A 23,501-nucleotide genomic window follows, 5' to 3' on the forward strand; every position below is an offset into this window, starting at 1 on the left:
TTAAAAGTTGCTTTTATTACTCCTTAAAAACCTTGAAGAGGCACACTTTTTCAAATAATTCCTTGATTTAGTAATTGATTTTTTTGCAGCAACCTTTCTAATGCTATCAACAGAAGTATGCTTCATCTTTTCCTTTTTCTTTGCAATATTAGATAAATTAAGTTTTTTCGATAATGAAGATCTAGACAAACTAGCTGAATTTATATCTTTTTCAGTATTAGCATTTTTATTTAACAAGAGTTTTTTCTTTTTATTTAAGAGTATTTCTCTTGCACGAGTTTTTATGTCTTGTACATTTTTAAAGCCAGATCTTTTCAACGAAACAACAGAGTTAGATTTAGGGTTCACGGTTTTTCTTGCTTGTTCCACTTTGGATTTTTTTAATGAACTTTTCTTTTTCTTAACAACAAGATGTCTAAGCATTAACCTTTCATTGTAACATTTAAATTCACTCATTGCCTTCTCTGCATCATTTATGGTCAATTTATGAATGCGTATGAGATGACGTTTTAAGTTATATTTAGAAGGAGAAATATATTTGCAGATTTCACATTTTATTTCAATCTGAGGAGAACATTTATGTCCTTCTAATTCATCAACAGCTTTATTGCATTGATCACATCTCAGGCCTTGCGACAGACACAATTTCGATCCTTTCTTTTTATTGATATACCGACCATCAGAACTAATGACTGCCACTACTCCAATAGGATCCAATTTTTTGTAGAATCTGGCATTGTAACTTGATAATTGCTCCATAATTGAATTTACTTTATTTTCATCTAACTTATGAGAACCCAAAAGATGTTTCTTTAAAACTGTTTTAGAGGACAGCCTTTGATTGCAAATTTCACACACTACAGCAATCGCTGGGACACAATCGTGGGAGTACAACCTACTTTCTTTATAAAATTGCTTTTTACACACTTTACAAGTATGATAGGAAGCAGTATTATGTTGCACTCTGTCAAGATAAAAATTTACTTTCTTTAAGTCCAATTTATGAATGTTTATAAGATGCTTCCTTAATCCCTTCTTTCTACAGAATCTAGTGTAACATATTTCACAAATTATTTCAACCCATTCAGGATAATCATCATCACTCTTTTGATCTTTTTCCATCGTTAAAAGTCTTTCCTCTTTAAAAAGCATCTTTCTATCTGTCATGCTATAAGACTCTCTTTCAGACTTGGGTTTATGGGTTTCAATGTGTTTTTTAAAGTCATCCGTATCACCAAATGACTTGTTGCAAGTAGGGCAGTCTTTGAGCTTCTGGGCAGGAGGAAGATATATCTTCTCATTCCACAATTTTCTTTTCAAAGCTATTTGTTTACTTCGCCTAGATTTACTATTTGACTCCACTTCACCTAAACAAACAATTTCTTCTTCCTTTTCATCAATCTGCTCTTCAACCTTTTTAGGTTTGGTATGCTTTTTGACAGCAGTAGACCCTAAATAAACAGGTTTGGTATGCTTTTTGACAGCAGTAGACCCTAAATAAACAACATCATCGTTAGATTTAACTCTTTTAGGTCTTTCATTATTATTAACTTTTACAATATTGCCATTTCTTTTAGTTCTCACAAATGTTTTTTTCTTCTTTTTGGCATCTTGCTCAACTTGAGACGGTATCGTATGCCTGCATTCTTCCACTTGTTCATTTCGGTGATCAATTAAAATAAAGCGAACATCTGTTCTTCCAAATTTATCTTTGACTACTTCTTGCCGCAGAATTTGATAATTCGTCTCCCCATCCTCGTTTTCAGGCGGTACAAAATCCTCTTTTCCATCAGCCTCATCTTCTGGACTTTTCGTTAACTCTTTATCAATTCCACTTTCTGGATGGTTCATAGAATGGTTTATTAGCTCCTCATCGCACGAAAATTTTTCACCACAGATATCACATGATTTTAAACCAAACGGCAAAATCATTTGTTCAATATCAGTAACATCCTCCTCTGCTTCCTCCAAACTGTGACGTAGATCATGAAGTTTAAATTGCTCCAAGTCGGAAAATACGTCATTACACAAAGAACATTTATAATCATTGTTTTTATTGTGCAGTTGGGAATGTAACTCAAGATCTGAAAGTTTATTAAATTTTAACTCGCAAAAAGAGCAACAATAGACATCAACATCAGATAACGTTTTACTCAATTGCTCCGTTTTAAGAATGTCAGAACTAAATTGTATACTCATATTTCTTATAGGTGTAAATTCAAATTTTATATTAGCAAATGTTACTAACGGCTGCAATAGTTCGCTTTAAGAGTATTGTAAGTACGGAACAGTTTACATAACCTATGGAATAGTATACATAACTTAATATCGAAAGTACGTTAATTCATATTAGTGTTCAAAATCAAAGTTGTAAACACTTTCTTACTGACAACTTACGAACGTGTTTGCCATTTAAAAATACAGTTATGAAATTCTAAATTTGAAACATTTTTGAGTGTAAACAAATTGCAAAACATTACATGAAGCCAGTTACGAAAAATTAACTACCCGCGCGAAAACTAGCCAATCAGAATTAGTCATCGAATACTATCGTATTTTGTTAATAATAAATAGTTTTATTTGCTATTTTATGTTATAAAACTTAGGATATTTTAAATTACTTGCCGAGAAAGCTAATTTGCTTCAACAAATACATTATGTTTATAAAATAATTTCGTTTTCTCTGCCAGGATCAATGCATTATAACTGCAACCGAGTAATTTATGACGTAACTTCATTCTCCATTAACCGTAAAGTCGCACGATTAAACTTTGTGATATAAAACTAGAAATGGCTTATGAATCGTGAATTCACGATTGCCATCCTAAAACATCTCATTCATTGACTTTGAATGGAATAAAATAATAAACACGTCAAATAAAAGCTTAATAAACATAATTGAAATAACATATCACTCAAAACAATTGTAGGGAAACTGGTGAAGAAACTAAATTGAGTTAGCTTCACCCTATATCTATAAGGGTACGACCGAAAGTTAATTAATAAACGCCTCTAAACTCAGAATTTTAGATTATATACACAGATTATCATTAAATATGATATTTGCTTGAAAAAAGGATTATATTAAACAAATATTATATCAACCAAACCAATATGGCGTTAGGCCTATCGACATCTGTCTGAAATTCACAAGATTTGTGATGCAAGATGGCTGCCGTGCGGTAAGTTTTTATTGACGCACGTCATAATTACTTTATCGTTGTGCCATTTAATGAATTTTGTTATGTAGTGTGAAATTAGTGTTTTCTATGTATAAGTGGCCTGATATGCCGAGCTCAGAGGAACTGAGATCTCGGCAATCAAGTAATCGTGACTCTCCCGGTTCTAGTGTAAATAGAACTCACTCATCTAGCCATAATAGAAGATCTAGGCATAATATGTCTGCTGGTGGTAGACGGCATAAAAAATCTGCTCATAAAGGACACAAGAAAAAGTACAGTAGATCTGATAAAGAACTACTACAACCTGTGAAACCTTTAGTTGAATACGATGATGTGAGTTCGGACTCACCCTTTTTTTCCGACCACAGAGAAAGTTCTGAAAAACTGTCTTCTCCAGAAAATAAACCGGACAAAAGAAACAGTAATACTAAACAAGAATTTCCTCATAAGTCTCGGAAAAACCGTGCTAAAGACAATTATGTTACAGAAAGAAGAGATCGAAGTAAGGATCATGATGATAAGTTATTCAATAAATCGAGAAGTACCAGTCATTCCAGAAAACGTGATAAATTTGAAAAAGATAGTTTACAGAGAGAAAGAGCATCAGGTAGTAGGGAATCCTCCCATTTCTCTCACTTACGACAAGCAGAAAATATGTATCAACCTCCTCAACATCACAGAGAAAGAACTAAGTCTAGAAATAAAAATAAGCAAAAGAAAAGATCTAGAAATGAAGGAGCCCCACGTGCCTATAGGAAGAGGACTCCACCTTCTCCTATTGAAAATACTCAAGCCTGGATCAACAAGCCCCGAAAAAGGACTCCTGATTCTCGTGCTAGGCACAAATATAATTTATCCAAAAGCCCCAGCCCTTATCCTAGAAATTTCAATGCCTGGTCTAGAAGTAGAAGTCGAAGCAAAAGTCCACTCAGGTAATGTTGTCATTCTTTCTATAAATATAATATCTAAAGTTTCTTATACTTTTATCACTGTAATTCCTGAAGGAATTTATGGAGCTAATTTTCAGTGTCGTTATTTTCATTTATAATGATAAGTGTTAGAAAGTTATAAACAACTGATTTTTGATAGCATTCCACAAAACTAAATATTGGGGTGGGGGGGAATCAAATTGAAGAGAATTTAATGTAGAATGTTTAACAATTTCTAAGTTCCCATGAAATGTATCTGCATAAGACGTGTAATTTTGCATAAGTAAATCTAAATCTCTTAAACTTTCAACCGCCTCATAATTCACTGATTTAATTTATCCAGTTCATTATTCATGACAACTTTACATAAAAATCATTATATTTTTGGAAACCATTTCTTATAGTAGCTTTTTTTTAATGTTGGCAAAATTAAACTAACCTGAGTTATATTAAATGGTAGCCACTTTTAGATAAGCATACATCAGGGTTTGAAAATTACATTACTTGAGAGGCATATAGAAATTCTAATTTGGAATGTACTTTTGACCTATACTAGCCTGGAGAGGCATGTTAATATTAAATTAAATATACTAATTAACATAGTTTGTTGATTTTAAAATCCATAATTCAATTTGAATTTGCAAAGAATTTTAATGTAAGATAGCTCAATTTTTTTCTTACTTTAATACTTATTGTGAACAATGCTGTAAGAAATTTTATAAGTATTTCATATGAAACTGCACTTTTTATTTGAAATGAAATTTTCAAAATTTAAAAAAAAAATTTGGAATTTTCAGAATCCAAATTGAGAATGCAACGGAAATTTAATGTTCTTATTTATTTAACATATATCTATACTCCTGTTGAAAATTTAATATAAATTAATTTTTTTGGAAATGAAAATTCTACCCAATCTGAATTTTTAAGGAAACTCTCTTTAAAAAAATTATAATATGGTACAAAAAAAATATCTAAAAGAAAATTCAAATCTCCTTTTTTTTTCATCTCATAGTGTGACGTTTTTTTTTAAATCACTGTAGGAAAAGATAAGATATTCAATTATTAAAAAATTTTTGAACTTGCAACTAAGGTTACATATAAACGCAATAATACAATTTATTTTGACAAAAACTTAACTGTTTTTTATTCATTACAAAAAACATTTTCAATTAATTTTAATTGATAAATTATTACGATGAATTATTTTGCTTAGTATTAAAGTTTGAAATGTAATTTATGATTTATATTTAATAATATTTCAATTCTGAAGTTATTTTAAGTAAGAAACTAAAATAAAATTTTATCAAAAATCGAATAAATTAAGTACATTTGGCTCAGTGTAGCCTCAGCAGATATTATTTAAATTTGAGAAAATGCTTCTTTATTATGAAACTTATAAGAAAAATTTCATATTAAATTGAACACACTAATTTCAGTATAAGTAAAATTAAAATAATTATATTCCTCAAAACCTTCGAAAATATTATTTTTTTATAGTATATAATGTACAGATTTGATTTCATAGCAAGTTGTATATACTTTCTTAAATGAAAGCTTCTTCAAGTATTAATTTAATAATTCTCTCAAGTTATGTGATATTTAATTTTTCTAGAAATAGAAGGTTTACGACATCTAGCCGAAGCTTTAGTCGAAGCCCGGTAAGGTGGAAAAATCGTAATCAGCGTTCAATATCTAGGACTAGTACTAAATCCAGATCACGTTCTAGTTCTCCTCATAGAAAACATTCAAAACGAACAAGAAGTCCGAGCATTTCCGAATTCGCTTCAAGTTTAGCTTCTGAATGTAAACACAGGAGAGCTAAAAGACTAAAACATAGACAAACCTTAATTATTCAAAAAGAACCAGAAAAAGAAATTGTTACCAATTCGGAAAATGGTAGTAACTTCCAATCTAATACAACAGCCGATTTTTCTGACAATTCCTTGTCTTCTACTGTTTTCAATTCACAAGAAGCTGTTTCAGTTACTGCGTCCGATCCACAAGAACAGGTTCAACTTATTGAGGAAACAAGTGTCTTATGTGATAGTCAAACTGAGGTTCCTCCTGAGCCACCTTCTCAGGATACCAGTATGGAAGAGAGCCATGTTGAAACTCCAGTTGTTCCAAAGTCTCCTGAACCTCAGCCTTCAACGCCAGAGGCAGAGACGCCTCCTATGCCTGAAACTAAACAACCTCCATTACCTGAAACGAAACCTCCATTACCCACTCTTCCACCATTACCACTTCCACCTGTTGGGCCTGATGATGACGATGTGTTAGATGACGAAGATGAAGGTGAAATTACTCCTCCACCTATATCTCCTATTATTAAAGAAAAGAAACCAAGCACACCTCCAAAGAAAGGTATTAAAGATCTTCCATTGCCTCCTGGAATCAAGGAAGAAGATATCATGTCTCCAGATGGGGAGGATAATAAATCTCCCATTGATGTGGGTAAACCAGAACCATCAGGGACATTTCAAACATCTCAAAGACAAATGTAAGTATTAAGATTTTTATTTTTTTTTAAAGAGATTTTTTTATGGAAATATATATATTTTTTGGAAGAATAAAAATTTAAAAAGTATTTTGTACTTATATTACAGATCTCAAGTTCCTTTCAACAGATTAGTTTTATTATTTGATGGTTTTCAAAATGAAATTAAACATCATAACAAATCTGTGATTTTTAACTCCTGTGAGTACAAAGCGTGCTGTGTGATTTTTAAATCACATGAATGTGAATCACGTTGTGTGATTTTTAAATCGTGTAATTACAAATCATGTGGATGCCAATCGTAATGTGATACTTTTAAATTGTGTTAATACGAAGCATGATGCGTCTTTTAAAAAATCGCAAAGTGTGATTTTTAAATTGTTAGAAGTATCTTTATTCCTTCTGGGAAGGTGTCAATTTTTACCGAAGATGCATCGATTTTACTGCGAGACAATGTCCCAATTTTGCCAGGTCAATTTTTGTGAAAGTACCGACAAACAGTTGTAAAATCTCCCTGTATTAGGCCTTGAATGTGTGTGTAAATTTATCTGAGTTACAATACTTTTAATTTCCCCAAAAACTGTTCAACAGATTCCAAAATTTTTTGAAATTTGTCATTTTGAAATTACTAAGTTTAGAAGAATATAATTGATGGAATGAATCTTTATCTTACACATAAAATCTGTAATTGTATTTGGTTTGAACTTATTTTTGTTGAAATATAATCTTATCATTTTTTGAATATACTGTTATTTATTGATTTTTTTTATTATTTATCTAGGCTTCTTAAAAATACAATAGCTCATCTGGATTCAATACCTAGGCATAAACGGCATTTAAGGTATGTGAATTTTTGTCTTTTTCTTCCTATCTTTTTTATTCAATATGGAAAAAAAGCTTGTTAGTGATTTAGCTCCTAATTTCTTAGTGATAGTAAAAATTAAAATAGAAACTAAGGAAATATTTTTTTGATTTTCTTGCCCAATAAAATTTAAAAATTTAATCTGAATTTATTAATTTAAAGTTATAGAAAGATTACTATGAAGTGATAAGTATCAAGTACGCACTTTTCTTCAAGTAGACTAAAATAATGTAAATGAAGGATTTTTCAATATTTTTTCTGCAGAAAAATGAATAAGTTATTGGTATTTTTTTAATGTATAGTTTGTAGATATCTTTATTATATTATCTCGTAAGTTGGATGTATAATTAGAAATAAATTTTTTTATTAATTTTGAATCTATGAAATCTTATTCCCTTACTGGCAACTCTTACCTACTACAAATACAAAAATCTTTATTTCTCACTGAAATGCTTATCCTTTCTTTTTCAACTTATATCTTTTAAAATTAGCATTTATAGTGCATTTCTATGTATTAATTTAATTTTTTAGTTCTTAAATGTTTTTTTTTTTTCTGACTTTGCTGAGCCATTGCTTCTTATGTATTTTTTTTATGCTAAATCTAATTAAAGATGCATAGAAAAATTTAAAAATTTTGATTTCCACACCATAAACCATCCTAACTTGTTAACATTTAGCCTTGTTGACATGGTTTTGTTCTGATTCGATGTAGTGTAAAGCAATATATAGAATCCATTATATTACTAGTCTATATTAATATGTCATATGTGTAAATAGGTTAAGTACAAAACTGTTCATTTTATTCATAAAAACTTTTTTATCAAGTCTAAAACTATTACTCTAGTTGGTTTTGTTTTGATTTAATTCAATTCAGTGTATAAAAAAAAACATAAAAAATAATACCTCACTTGTGCCCTATATAGTAATATCAGATGTTTAAATAGGTAGGTACCAGTTAAAATTTATATTGTTTTTACACTAAACTCTCTCTTGTGCTTTTTGGGTAAACTGTTGGGTACCTAACAAACATGAATTTGGTGTTGATACTTAAACATTCGTTTGGTGTAAAAAACAATGCCTTAGAAATAATCATTTCGTTATACTTTAACAAAACCACCTATTTTTAGGATTTTAAATAGAGACAATGATATTGATAATAGAACACCTAGTTGGGGTGAAAGATGTGTTGATGTCTTCAATATCATTTGCCAAATTGGAGAAGGAACCTATGGGCAAGTGTATAAAGCCAAAGACAGAGACACTGGTAAATGTCTTTATTATTCTTAACTTTTAATTTGTTCTCAAAATTTGTTTTTAAGATGCCTTAATCAGAGTTCTATAATAAGATGCCAAACTTGTAAACATAGGCAGTGTTTTCACTACAGCGCGAGAACATCACGCACTCTATTAATTAATTTCAAAATGCTCGAATTTTGGAAAAAAAAATTCGTCTTCTGCCATTTTGAATAAAATCCGTTTAACTTTTCTTCCTTGATCTTTCATTATTTTCAACATGGATCCCTGTTATCTAGCTTCCCTATTTACTAGTATTGTTCAGAACCAGCAGAACACAATGCCCCCCGAATGACAGAACACCTTTCAGAACACATTTTTCTGCAGCCACGTGTTCAAGGAAGGTAAGATTTCTTCATGTAAGATGTTTAAATTTTTTTCAATGCTACAAATTTACTTAGAGATTCCGAATTGTTCAGCATCTGTTGCAAGGTCATTTAGCACTCAAAACCGAATTAGGACAAAATATCTTATACAAATGACTGATAAACATTTGAGCAACCTAATGAGAATAGCTGATGAAAAAGTAGATATAGAACGTTTTCCATATGATGATGCAGCAAAAATATTCAATGCTTTAAAAATTAGATGTTAAAAATGTATTATAATTAAAGAAATATTTTTTTCCAAGTCTATTCGCGTTATTTTAATTTTTAGAAATCTCACTTAACTTTTTGAGATCTCACCCTGTTTTTGAGAAATTCTCTCTCATTTTTTTTCTGTAATGAAAACACTGATATAGGGATTGTCAACCATCCCTTTTGTTTTCGATAGGAATCCCTAAATTATAAACAAAAACATGACAAATTATTTTTTAAAAAATCTATATATGCAAACCTATAGTTTTTTTCTTTTTGACCGTAAAACTCGTTTTGTTCTAAAATATATAAAATACTATTCAATAGTTAACATTAATGATGGTTTTCAAAATNATGCAAGAAAATTTTAGCATATATTTTGAAAAGAGAGGAGTGGGGGGAGGAGGGTCCAAAAACGGCTATGCCTAGGGCCCACGAAAGGTATAATCCGGCTCTGTGCCTAGGGCCTACGAACGGTATAATCCGGCTCTGCTTGTAGTGGATGACACTTGATGCTAAAACAGTTTTTTCAAATATTAATTCATCAATTAAATTTAGTTAATTAATTTCAGTTTTATGTGCGAAAAAATTTTTTTTATTTATTTAATAAAAAGTAACTAAAATAAAATTTATTGGGTACTCGTTATGTTGTTGACAGCTAGCTGTACAAAGTGGACTTTTACTTTTATTATAATAATGTTATTAATCTTAAATAATATAAGTTTATATTCCTTCCTTGAATTTTATATCATAAATTAAACATAACTCATTAAAGCCTGAAAAAAAAATTAATGGGTTGTTGATTAATAGAATTCAATGAAAAGTGTTGAATTTTTTTCTGTCTTATAAATCGTAGTATAAGCTGTAAAACTTTCAGTTCATGTGGTAAAATATTTTTAATTTTGCTCCAGACTAAAAGTTTATAAATGCGTTATTAGATTATGTGAATTGAGTACATTTCTTTAATGATAGAAGAAGGGAAAAAAAAGTTCTGGGCATTTTCTTTTTTTTTTTTTTTTTTTTTTTTTCTAATGAAAATAAAATAAAGAACACAGATTGAACAATAAAATAAATTCCAAACTCTAATGTTAATTTTTTTTCAACTTGAAATTTATTTATTTAATAAAACCATGTAAAACCAGAGGTTAAATGGCATAATTATTTGATAGAATAAACCTTATCTTTGCTGTACTGTATAAACTCTTTATTATAGGCATAAATTCTTTTAACAAGTTATTTTATGATTTTAGGACAACTAGTAGCCCTGAAGAAAGTTAGGCTTGAAAATGAGAAAGAAGGTTTTCCTATAACAGCCGTGAGAGAGATAAAAATATTGAGGCAGTTAAATCACCAAAGCATTGTGAATTTGATGGAAATTGTTACTGATAAACAAGATGCTCTAGATTTTTGTAAAGATAAGGGTAAGTATGCTTAATAAAATTCGTATTCTGAAATTAATATTGATCATTAGCTTAGCTTAAATTATGGAATTAAAAAGAAATGTTTAAACATTGAAGTAGCCTTTCTCTTATAGGCCACAAAGTAAATGATTTTCCTGGTACCATTCTTCAACTATTTAGCATTTTGGCATCAATTTCATTATTTTTGAGATAAACATGTTTCAGTTATTTAGTACAAGTTTGAGCATCACTTTTGATTTTAGCCGCCTGGGTCTCAAAGTTAGTTTTTTGCCAATTTTGGGACACTGCATTTTTGATGCTTTAATTACTCTAAAACTTCATCAATTTTAAAATTTTACCTCTCTAAAATTTTTTACCAGCAAAAAAATTTCAAGCATAGCTACAGAGAAATGAACAAAGGCATTTGTTACATGGGCATTCAAATTAGTCATATGATGCAGAAATATATGCTTGTAGTCTTATGTCGTTTCTCCAGTCATTTCCAAGCACTAGGTTTACATCCTCTAATACTTTTCTATTGCTTGTTAGGAAAATTTTAAAACTACTCCATGAAAGTAATCTTCCTTTGGTTGGTGAAAAAGAAGAAAAAAAATGTGACAATATCTACCTGTAGAGCACCATGCCCTATGAAGTTATATTCAATAGTTTTAATTATGAATAAAGCAAAAAAAGAAGTTATATATACAGTAGGGAACCGATTATCGGGAATGATCGGGACCATCGCTATTCCGGATAACTGATTTTTCCGGTTTTCTGAATCGCTACAAAAAGCCGTTTTTTTATTGTTAAACCCATTCGAAAAAAAAAAAATTGGAAATAATCTTAAAAAGAAGAAAAATGATGAAGTAATATACTAATAATTATTTCCAAAATGATGGTAGGTAAACAATTTTTCAAAAAAGAAAGAAAAATCCTAAAATCTTATGAGGAAAAAAAAATTTTTTTTTTTTTAAATTGCGGGAAAATTTATCGAATTTCGTTCCGGTTTTTTGGTTTTCCGGTTTTCTGATTTCCGGATAACGGGTTCTGTACTGTACTTTAAAAAATGATGGAAAGGCATTTTCTTTAAATTTAAAATAGAGATGGCCTTTTTTTTAAAAAAAAAAAATAAAAGTGTTGTCTGGTTTGAAAAAATTAAAAATAATATTTTGAGGCATAAACGGCTGTCTACGTCCGGTTACAGGAGTGTCCACTTAGCAGAGAGGGTATATAATAGTTTATCAATAGATGATTCATAGGGAATTAAAAAATTTTTGTAATGAGAAATGTCTCTTTTGTAGAAGTCTCCCTAATGTGATGTTGCACAGTTTTTATTTATACAAGCTAGTAATGTAATAGACGCAAGATGATGAAATAAAAATATCATCACTATGAGCTCAATATTTTTAATTATAAAATCACATTAAACAATAAAGAGTAAAAAAAACATAACATCAACTAACTAAAAGAACTGGAAAGTTTTTACTCAAAATGAGTTGGAAAAGGGGAACCGGGATGGTTCACAGAGCTCGTCCTGCGTCATCTCATATTTTAAGTCAGAAAGATTTTTGATATCGTTTTTGGGATAGAGGGGTAGCGCCATCTAGTGCTACAAATAAACTACCCGTTACAGTAAGAATTAACATTTCAGTGCAAAACACTTAAAAACCAATTTTAACCATTGTATACTTTAGGAAAGGCTAAACTAAGGCTTCATGAACCACTTTTATACTAGCTTGCCTGAAGTCAGAAACAAACTCCTTAGATATGCAGTGAAATACTTAATAGGGTATTAGATGATCAGAATAGAATTTGACTGCATATTTATCATCATGTAAAATCTATTATTATTACTTTTTTATACCTGATTTTTCATATTCTATAAATATAAGAAATTGAAAATACCTTTTATCAGCATTATCTTACAAAAATACAATATTTACACATTTTATAAAAATTTAATCTTAAATCAAAAATTCCGCTACCTAAGTTTTTTAAAATTTTAAACTGCCTTTTTATAAAATATCCTACTTTTTAAAATCTAAAATGCTAAGAACATAAATTTAATAATTAATTTAAATTTAATATTTGAAAATTGATTTTGTTAAAACTTCTTTTTAATTTCCAATGTTCGTCAATATTGGTAACAAAGAAATGTCTCTCTTTTTTTAGGAGCATTCTACCTAGTCTTTGAATATATGGACCATGATTTGATGGGATTACTGGAGAGTGGCTTGGTTGATTTCTCTGAAATTCACATAGCATCTTTTATGAAGCAGTTATTAGATGGTTTGAGATATTGTCACATGAAGAATTTCTTGCACCGTGATATTAAATGCTCTAATATACTCATGAATAATAGGTATTCTGAAATATTTATGGCTATGAGTATTTGGTATTGTTGATTTTTTTTTTTTAAATCCCAAATAAGTCCTTTTATTATCGAACTCTGTTTTTCTCTATTAGATGTATTTCTGTAGCATTTTTAAGTTTCTGGTTCCTCAAGTCCTTTTCTTTTTTTCATGTATTCTTAGTATTAAAGCTATTTTTTAATCAACTTTTTTTTTCTTCCCAATTGACTGAAATAAACTGGATAATCTCTTGTGGAATTGCTTTTTTTGTTTAATTATCACAAGCTAGAATTCCTAAATCATATAATTTCAGTGGGACATTAAGCTAACAATTGTTCTTTTAATAGAGTTGAAGGATTTTTTAATGTAACTATTTGCTAATGCAGTTTGTTTATTTTACTATGTATTATATATTTAAATCAACAGTAATGCTCGTATCTATTCTCAATATTATTATTTGAGTAAATATAAATTTTGCCATAGTTAGAAAATTTTCTATGAAGTTTAATTTCTGTTTCTGAAATGTAACATTTACAAAGCATGGTTATTGTTAATTTATCACTTAATTTCTGCAAATTATTTGTAAATGCTTGCAAAGAGGAATTCTAAAATACCAAAATTGATGCTGTGAGACCTTTCTGTCTCTTGGTTCGTTTTTAAAGACTACTCAATACGGATGACCAAGGATTATTTCAATTTTAGCTTATTTANTTTGAATGTCAAAATAAGTATCGGCTACTTTTATTTTACCTTTTTTTTATTATTTATTAAATAGTTAAAATAACAATAATGTTGAATAAATAGGAATTTTGCTATAATTATAAAATTATTAATATTTCAATAATAATATATTTTTTTTGTTGCTATTCTTTGTAATGTTGATTGTAATCTTGTGCTTTGTATTCTTGAATGTAATTTAACACTATCAAGAAAATCAGTATTTTATTTTCTATCTGATTTTCTTTTTTTTAAAGAATAAAAGTTTTGCATAAATTACAACTTTTTTAAATGATCTTCTGTTATGCTGAAGACGATTCCTTGTGTTCAATTCAGGCTGGAATTAATCGTAAAAGTATCAAAAGCTTTCGTTTTTCTACATTTTTAAAATCTGAATCTATTTTATATAAAATAATAAATTCATTATTTCTTTCTCTGAAAACAAAGATTTTATAGAAATTTATCTCCGAAAAAAGAAAATCTGAAATATTCTTTAGAAATAAAATTAACATGGTTAAAATAAAAAATGAAAGAATAAAATTATTATTTTTTTTTATGAAGCATCATATGTATGAGCAATTTCAAGTATCCAAAACTCATTCTTACACCTTTTTTACTGAGAAATTTTTTTTTTCTTCTTTTGGCAAATTTTTGTTAACTATTAACAATGTAGTGGGTATTATTAAAATTTAATGATAGTATAAAATCAAACAAAAGGAAGAACATAATAGCTTTCAATGACAGTGATTGTAAATAAACGGTAGATGGACGCGTGTGACAACAGCTTGTGAATAATCACACGACTCCCTGTTGAAGATTAAAACAAAAATAAGAGTCTTTTGATTAAAAACAATTTAATAATTAGCATCCTTCAAAGGTAATAAGATGTTTTCTAGGGGTTTTAAGCAGGGTTTGTTGATTTAAATCAGCTTGACTTAAATAAAATGATTTTTTTTAAAAAAATCATTGATTTAAATCAACTGATTTTTTTAATATATATATTGATTCTAAAAGTTAAAAAATAGTGTTTTAAATTATTGATATTTTTATTTCTCTTTATTTTAAATAAATTGCTGCATTAATTAATTTTAGTTAACGAAATTACTTTCTTTCTTGGTGTGTGTTCAATTCCAACGCATTTGAAATTACATTTGTAAAAATCTTTTGACTCTTGAGATTGAAAGTACAGATTAAAGTACGCATTTAATGCCGTCTTAATATAGATTTGCATGGCTGTAGAAAGTAATTAATAAGCATGAATTTTTCTCCAAAAAAAAAAAAAAAAATTTCAAATAATGTTAATTAAAATTCTACCTTTTGATGGAAAAAACATAGAACTAAAATCTGCATTATATTTTATTGGTGGAAAATGTATATTTCTAAATCTTGAGGTTATATTAAAAAGAAATTACCCTAATATGCCAAAAATAAAAAGAAAGAAAAAAGGCTGATGAATTCAGATATTTTTTTCCTGATATGGTGTAATTTTTTCTATTGTAACTCTTTCAAAGTCTATTTGAAGCAGTAGAGTTATTAACTGGTAACTGGTATTTTTTTCCTCATAATATGTTTACAGTATCTTTGACATTATCAAATTTTCTATAAAGAAATTTTGTGAAAAGAAATTCCAATGAGTACATAGATTTTTTTAAAAAATTTTTTATCTTAACTTATCTATTTCGATATAGGATTGAAAATGAATATTTTAATATAAAAATATATAGATCAAATATTTATTTATTTTTTGATGAATGGCTACATTCATAAACACAATCTGTTACATTTATTTTGTCATATTAAAAATCAAGAGAAAAAAATCTCAATTTTAAATTAAAATTATGGTTTGCTAATTGAAACTTCGTTTTAATAGTTAAAGAACAGGAGACTATCCAAGCCAAATTTACTACCGCTTAGCGTTACCCTCACAAATTCAACTTCAGAAAAATACTTTTTCGTCAAATTTTATTTTTGTGTCTCGTAAGAAACGATAAATTAATATTTTTGTGTTGATTTTTTAATATAATTTTTAACTTTCACAAATTATGTCTAAATTTTCCCAAACTAAGTACCTCTCAGAAAAACCTAGACCCCTGAAGTATTCTTTAAATTCTCAATTTCACCTAGTCCTGAAATTTCAATCATGCATTTGTTTTAAAATGGTTGCTATGCATTCAAAGCAATGTTAATGTATTTATAACTGAAAATTATTTTAGTAAGTTTGAGCTTCTTAAATATTGTTATAATATAGTTTTAATATTAATTTAATTTTGATTATACGTTTATAAAGGTTTTTTAATCATAAATTAAAGTTCTAACAATTAATTTAAATAAAAATCAAAAAAAAATCTGATTTTTTTTTTATTTTTTTTAAAAAAATCACAAACCCTGGTTTTAAGCTAGGCTGAATGCATTAAGATTTTTTGAAAAATTTCTGTAATTAATCCATTAAAGCAGAAATTCAATCCAGTAACAATAGTAAAATATTCAGCTTGTTATTTTTTAATTTCAACTTTCAAATTGTTCATTTTCTTAAGTTTTTAAAATTTTTTTGCTTAATATCTTTTAAAATGTTCTTTTTAGGTGTGTTGGACTAACATTAGTTTTTTCAAATATTATTTTATTGTTTTTCAGGGGGCAAATAAAGTTAGCTGATTTTGGTCTTGCTAGATTATATAACGCAGATGACAAACAACGACCCTATACGAATAAAGTTATAACATTATGGTATAGGCCTCCTGAGTTATTATTAGGAGAAGAAAGGTATGGTCCACCCATAGATGTATGGAGCTGCGGGTAAAGTTACATTTTAGTATTTTTGAATTAGAAATAATTTATTTACTGAGTTTAAAAAATAAATGTTAAAAATTAACAAATTTTAAGTGTGCAGTATTTATTAATAACAAATTAATTTAATTATACAGTATTTACTTTAATGTGAATTTAATTTTATGTTATGATGAAACTGTGGATATTTTTCCTTTATTTTCTGATTTCCAATCCTCAGTCTCAATTTTTTTTATACAGCTAAATCCAGTTTTTGACATTTTATAAACAAAAATTAGTTTTAACATCAAAAAGTGTATTTTGAACTTAGAATACAGTCAAACAGGGTGTTTACCAGCTTAAAAAATATGAGAAAATCAGGTTTTTTTTTTCCTCACAGGAAAAGGCATAGAAAATTTTTTACTATGTTTATAAAGTAAATCAATTTTGAAAAATTTATTTTCCTTTTTTATAAACTGTGTTAAAATGTCTTTAAGATTTTTCCTCAATTTTAAACCATCAGAAAAAAAAATTTGTTATTTTTCTTAGAACAGATTTTTAACCCACCTTCTGTTTATTACTACTTCTATACATTCCAACTTTTATGGGGGAAATTACTCTTTAAAATCTTATTAGTTAAATCCTCCTCTTTTCTCAGGCAGCAGTTAGGTTGATTCTACAATAAAGAACCAATTATCAGAATACAGGGAGCATTGCTAACATGTATATTTAAGTTTCACAGTTTTCTTGATCACTAAAAAACACATTTATCAATGGTTTATCAAGCATAACCTTACAGACTCTCCTCTAGATCTAGCGTATCACATAACAGACAACTTCAAAAATTCCTGCCTTTTTATTACCTCTATGTATGAAGGTCACCCAGGAAGTAAATTTCCAGTAGCCCATAAAAAGAGACTAAGCAAAATTACTTCCTGAAAGGATATATTGCAAAAGATACAGAAATTCTTGAGCTACTTCTCAACTTAAGAACCACTGGAATTGAAAGACTCGTTATACAAAAGTTTTTATTGTCTAATAATAAAACCTTTGTTTCACAGCTGCCTGAACATTTAGGAGAAAATGATGGCTGGTCAAAAATGTATTCACCTTCAACAACAGCTGAGAGTTGTAGAATTTTACCAGATTTGTAATTGTCCCCAAAGGCTTCCACTTGTTTCTGCATATGAGAAAATTCTTGACCAGCCCTCAATTTCCCACAGATGTGCAAGCAGCTGTAATACACTGGCTCAATTGCCAGATAATAAACTCTTACGATGCTAGGCAGTCAACAAAAACTTATCCTATCAGAACGACAAGTGTTATGTTTCCGGTGGTTCTTATTTTGGGAAGTGGTTGTACCATTCCTGTATCTCTTTAACAATAAATCTTTTCAATTAATTAATGTGCCTCTTTTTATGGCCATAGGAAACTAACTTTCTGAAATACTTTTGTATATGTCCTTCCCTGGGCCAAATGCAGATGGTAATTTTCATCTATAACAGCTCTTTTTAATTCCTTTTAGTCATTTTGTTTTGTTATTTTTTAAATTTGAATTTTACTTGGATATTACATTGCAAAAGTAACATTTAAAGAGATGTGACTTAAGATATAGCATTGAACTCTGAATAAGAACTGTTTTATTTTGCTTTTTTGATCTTTTGTATAAAAATAGTATCTACCTTTTTTTTTAAATATTCTCATCATTTTTAATAATTATTTCAGGTGCATTCTTGGAGAATTGTTTACTAAAAAACCTATCTTTCAAGCAAACCAAGAAATGGCTCAACTTGAATCCATAAGTCGAATATGTGGAACACCGTGTCCAGCTGTATGGCCTAAAGTCATACAACTTCCTCACTGGCATACATTTAAACCAAAGAAACAATATCGTCGTAGACTAAGAGAAGAATTTTCTTTGTAAGTTTTACCTATTTTAAGAATCATTCTTCGTATGTAGTTTTAAAGTATTCGAGAACTGTAAAAGCATTCAACACATTTGAGATTATATATTTTTGAAAACCATCCCCTGAGTTGGAAACTTTTTCTTTTGCTTCATATTAACCATTTACAATTAAAATGTATGTTAGCAATGAGTCGCTTTGTAATTCGCATTCAACACATTTGAGATTATATATTTTTGAAAACCATCCCCTGAATTGGAAACTTTTTCTTTTGCTTCATATTAACCATTTACAATTAAAATGTATGTTAGCAATATAAATGAGTCGCTTTGTAATTCGCTTGGTACAAATAAGATAATTGTACTCTGTGAGTCCAAGTAACTTCTGGATAATTTTGTTACAAGGAGTAGATTAAAGACCAGATGTGCAACTCAAAACAAACGAAAAACATCAATAAATTGAATAAGATTTATTCCAAAAATAGTCTAGTAATATAAAATCATTATAAAATAAATCATTAAATAAAAATAACATTTTTAGAAACAGACATTAAGTATATCACCTAACTATTATATATTAATTTCTCTGTCTTCCACACATTCCGGATCACTATCTCTATAAATAATTTCAGTTCTTTTTCTTGCAAAAAATGAATCATCGCTTTTTATTTTTCTGAAATCCTGGTGGCTTTGAATCACTCATTTTATGGTCTAAATTGAAATGAATTTTAATTGAAATTTTATTTTTACACTCTTCTAAGATATACATTATTTTCCTCTTTAAAACCTAAAAGCTAATTTGCAAGCAACGTAAGACAGTATAAAGCCACCTACCTACAAGTGGCTATTTTGTTAAAAGAAATTTGATTTGTAACAGAATTATTAAATCAATGTGATATATTTGTCTTCCTATTTTATACTATAAAATCATAAAATAATTTTAATGTATGATGATTTGAAAATTTCATATCTCGCATTTAAGTAACAACTTTTTAATGCATTTCATTCTATTGTTAATCCACAATGCATATCAATATATACAGTTTTATTTTTTGTTACAATTATACAGTTATTGCTGTGGATCTCATGGTTTTTTAAAACCTGATACTGCGAGGCATGAAATGAAAACTGAGTAATCACTTTTTGACACACTTTATTTGGATCATAAAAATGTGTGGCATTCGAATTATTTTGCCTGCAATTGTTACTACTCTTGTTCCCAAGGTTCTTTAATTTCCCTTTATTTTATTGTATGAATCCTTTTTTTAAAAATATCTTTATTTTTCATAAATATTATTACATAATTTGAATTCTCTGTTTAAATTGACCCAATGATAGCACTGTTTTGGTTGAGTTTTTTAAATTTTTCGTGGATTTCCACATGTAATTTAAAATCCCAATATTTTCATACTTTATTACTATGATACAGGAAATTTCAGTCACACATTTGAGCATTCTCTATCTTATTGAATATTTTCTTTTTTTTTTCTTTTTTTTTTAACCTTCCCGTGATCGGTTTGTCTGCAGTTGTGGCTACTGGTTCCCTGTGGTTTTTAAATTCTAAATGTTTCTAATACGATGATCAAATCATTTACATTATTTACCATATCACTTGTGTCTTGATTGCTACAAGAGTGGTTTTTTAGCTACAGCATGTGCTTCTTACCTAATGGAAACTGAGATTTTTCTGATACAAAATTTTTTTTTACTATATACAAATTGAGTTTTTTCTGATACAAAACCAAAATTTTTCTGATATAATTTTTTGAAAGTGATTGAGATCCCTTTCAAAAAATTACACTAGTCGTTTATTGAACTTAACCATTTTATTTCCAGCATGCCTTTAGCAGCTTTAGAGTTACTAGATCAAATGCTAGAACTGGATCCAGAAAGACGTATAACTGCCGAAAACTCCTTAAGATGTGAGTGGCTTAAAGACATCGTACCTGAACAAATGGAACCACCTGAGTAAATATTCTTTTTTTATTTAAACATTAAGTTATACCTTGTCCTTGATTACAGTTGGATCTTATCACTACAATGTAAAGTGAAACCTCGACTAAGCAAACATTCCTGAGGTCGTTTACAGAAAGCGTGTTATATGTGAATGTATTTATAGTTAATTAAACTTAACAAAATTATAGTATTAGCAATACAAAGAGAATTACAGAAATTTGTTTTAAGTAGCTGCAATTTACAATGTTTTGTTTTTAAATCATTTAGCATTTTTTATAACAATTTCATCATTTTAACCCACTGACGGTTCTGCACGTAAAAAGTCGCATTTTAACCTGCAGTCTTCTCTGCATAGCAAAACCGGTTTTCCCATGTTAACTGATAGGGGAACGGTGTTAAGGGGAGAAACATTCTCCCAATTTTGCCCATTTCCTTAACCGCCAGTGGGTTAAGGTCGATAAAAAATGATGTCTTATTCCATCTTCAATACAAATTTGGGCATCTCGTTAAAGTTTTCTCTTTTAATTATTTTTCAAAAAGCATCAATTGAGTATAGGTTGCTTCATTATTTCTCTCAATGTCATTATTTACAAACATTTCCAGAAATTTGTCCATATTTTATATTGTTCTTTTGTGATTCAATATTTTGGTCCTATCTTCACAAAAGTGATGTATCACATAAGCTTTTGAATTATTTAGAAAGTAGTGGTGAACAATGACTCTGGAAAAATCAAATTTATTAAAATAGGAATCATACATTAAAAGACAACCACTCAAATCTATGTTATTTCCTAAATATTGTAATTTGTTATCACAGCATTTTATTAATGGAACAAAACTTAACCCCATGATTCTGGTTTCAAGAGAATTCTCACCCTTTAAAATTGCAGGATTTCACCTTTCCTTTTTCAACCGTATTTTGCCTTTGCGCAATTAACTAGATAACTTTTTTAATCAATGAATCAGAATATACAAAATATGTAAATATACGAAAACATTCCTGATTAAATGAATGCCCTTTTTTTTTAAATTTAGCTTTTGAAGAAAAAAATTTATTTTAATAATTACAATTTATGACAAGTAACTTTAAATTGGTAACTGACTGATTGAACTGACTAATTGAATTGAATAAAATGGTGCTGAGATAAGTGGAAACAAAAAATATTAGTCTTAAAAAATGTTTTCCTTTATTTATTGAGTAAAAAAAATTGTGTAAATGTTATTTCTTTCTCTTTTTTAAAAAAAAAAAAATGCAAAGAAACCCAGGGTGTAAGGCAAACTGTTTTTTGATTTGTGCAGGTCTAATTAAATTGTTTTCCACAAATAAAATTTTTTTTTTACTTTTTAGGATTTAAAATCTTAATGCTTAAAAATGAATAATGTTTGTTTTATTTAACTGAAATTTTTTTTCACCAGTTTACCTCTAAATCAAGATTGTCATGAAATGTGGTCTAAACGAAGAAGACGCCAGATAAGGCTGGATCAAGAAGCTCTTGCAGCTGCCATGGGGAACAATCCTACTCTGTTAGCTCAAACTATGGACAGCATGTCTATTTTAAATTCTGCTGCATTCAACCCAAAACTTCATCAAAATTATTCAGAAAATTCTGCCACTAGTACATGGACCTCAGACTTGCCAGTTACGTGGAATAAAAAAGATAAAACTGATGATAAAGCTGAAAGAAAAGCATAGCTATGGTTTCTTGTGTGTATGCATAGTTAAAACTGACTGTGATTAAAATCATGATTCCTCACATTGTATAATATCACTCAAAACAAGTTCCCACACACAAAACCCTCAGCCATTTTAGGACAAAATAAATAATGTGATTTAAAAAAAACAATGAATTGACCTAAATACCTTCTTCATGAAATGAATTCGAAAACTAGTAGGAATATTATTTTAATTTACTTGGGAAAGAATTGAGGACTCCTGTTGCATTGTGATTGAAAGCTACAAATTTTAGTCTTTTCTATATTTATCTCCGAAAAAGCATTTTCGTGACGCCATGTTTGGATTTTGTTATTCTTTAAGAGAAACTTACACGCCTACTGCATCTGTATATATATATTTGATTTCAAGTTACAACTTGAAACATATGCTTAAATGAATTATTTTGACATACATGCTGCCACGGTGTGTATTGTAATTTCCAATGAAATTTAGATTTATTGCACCTTGGTTTTTATGGTTATACAACAAACTCAGTTGTTATTTACAGGAAATTTCCATTGCTGCTACTTCCTAGATAGGTTGTGATAATTTTACCTATTTTGTGCAAACTAGTTGCCGGTTTGAGTCGATTGTTTTGTGATCAAAATATAAACTGTAAAAAAAAATAATTATAAAACTTGTTCTTGAGGTTTTTAAAGTGATCAGAAAAAAATATATACATCCTTCACAATGGTGTCCTTACATGCTTTTTCTAATTGTGTGAATACAATTGCAGAGCTTGTAATATCTAATTATTATTGTAATAAAATATTAAACTAATATTTGAATTACTTATTGTACTGTAAGAGTACTTGTTATTTAGAACTCAGCTTGCATCTTCCATTTCAATCTTATTTTTATTATTTATGAACCACTGAAAAAAATTGTATTAAAACTTACTAGAAAATATCTTAGTCTATTGTTAAGACCAGGTTTATGCACCTCTTGAAGATTAAAATTAGCATGATCCTTAAAAAGTGGAATAAGTCCATTTGAAAAGTGATACAAATCCAAGGTTTTTAAGAGTTAGTGTTTGCATGAATTTAAAAATATAGGCTCAATTTAGGTGATGGTTTTACAACAATAATTTAATGAAACATCAAAATGCAATGATGATAATGAAAATCATGAATACTAAAATAAAAAATTTCGAGCTTATTCCACTTTCAAAAATAAATGGCTCAAGTTATACATTTTTATCCCTTCCCAATATTGTATTTCAATTTTTTTTTTTTTTTTTTTTTTTTTATTTTTTTTTTNTCACTTACAATTTTGAACTGAATGAATTTGAGCTTTTATTTTTTAAGATTTATTATTGGTTTTTGATATATTTTTTTATTAAATGCAAGAGTTTGA

The 23,501-nt window shown here is 28.5% G+C and overlaps 2 protein-coding genes across 2 annotated transcripts; one reads left to right on the forward strand and one right to left on the reverse strand.

The window, feature by feature from the left end:
* On the reverse strand, positions 1–2,199 carry LOC107447738 (zinc finger protein Xfin). The gene has a single exon (XM_043052398.2). It carries the CDS (start codon positions 2,197–2,199, stop codon positions 1–3), a length of 2,199 nt encoding a protein of 732 aa, XP_042908332.2.
* Positions 2,070–22,925, forward strand: LOC107447728 (Cyclin-dependent kinase 12). Its single transcript, XM_016062732.3, has 10 exons — positions 2,070–4,114; positions 5,724–6,611; positions 7,390–7,449; positions 8,598–8,734; positions 10,592–10,762; positions 12,914–13,103; positions 16,441–16,602; positions 18,298–18,492; positions 20,312–20,443; positions 21,848–22,925. Exons 1-10 carry the CDS (start codon positions 3,270–3,272, stop codon positions 22,122–22,124), a joined length of 3,057 nt encoding a protein of 1,018 aa, XP_015918218.2. The 5' UTR covers positions 2,070–3,269; the 3' UTR covers positions 22,125–22,925.
* Positions 22,926–23,501: the final 576 nt, after the last annotated feature.

The sequence above is a fragment of the Parasteatoda tepidariorum genome, chromosome 10 (assembly GCF_043381705.1).
Source record: "Parasteatoda tepidariorum isolate YZ-2023 chromosome 10, CAS_Ptep_4.0, whole genome shotgun sequence".
Lineage (NCBI taxonomy): Eukaryota > Metazoa > Arthropoda > Arachnida > Araneae > Theridiidae > Parasteatoda > Parasteatoda tepidariorum.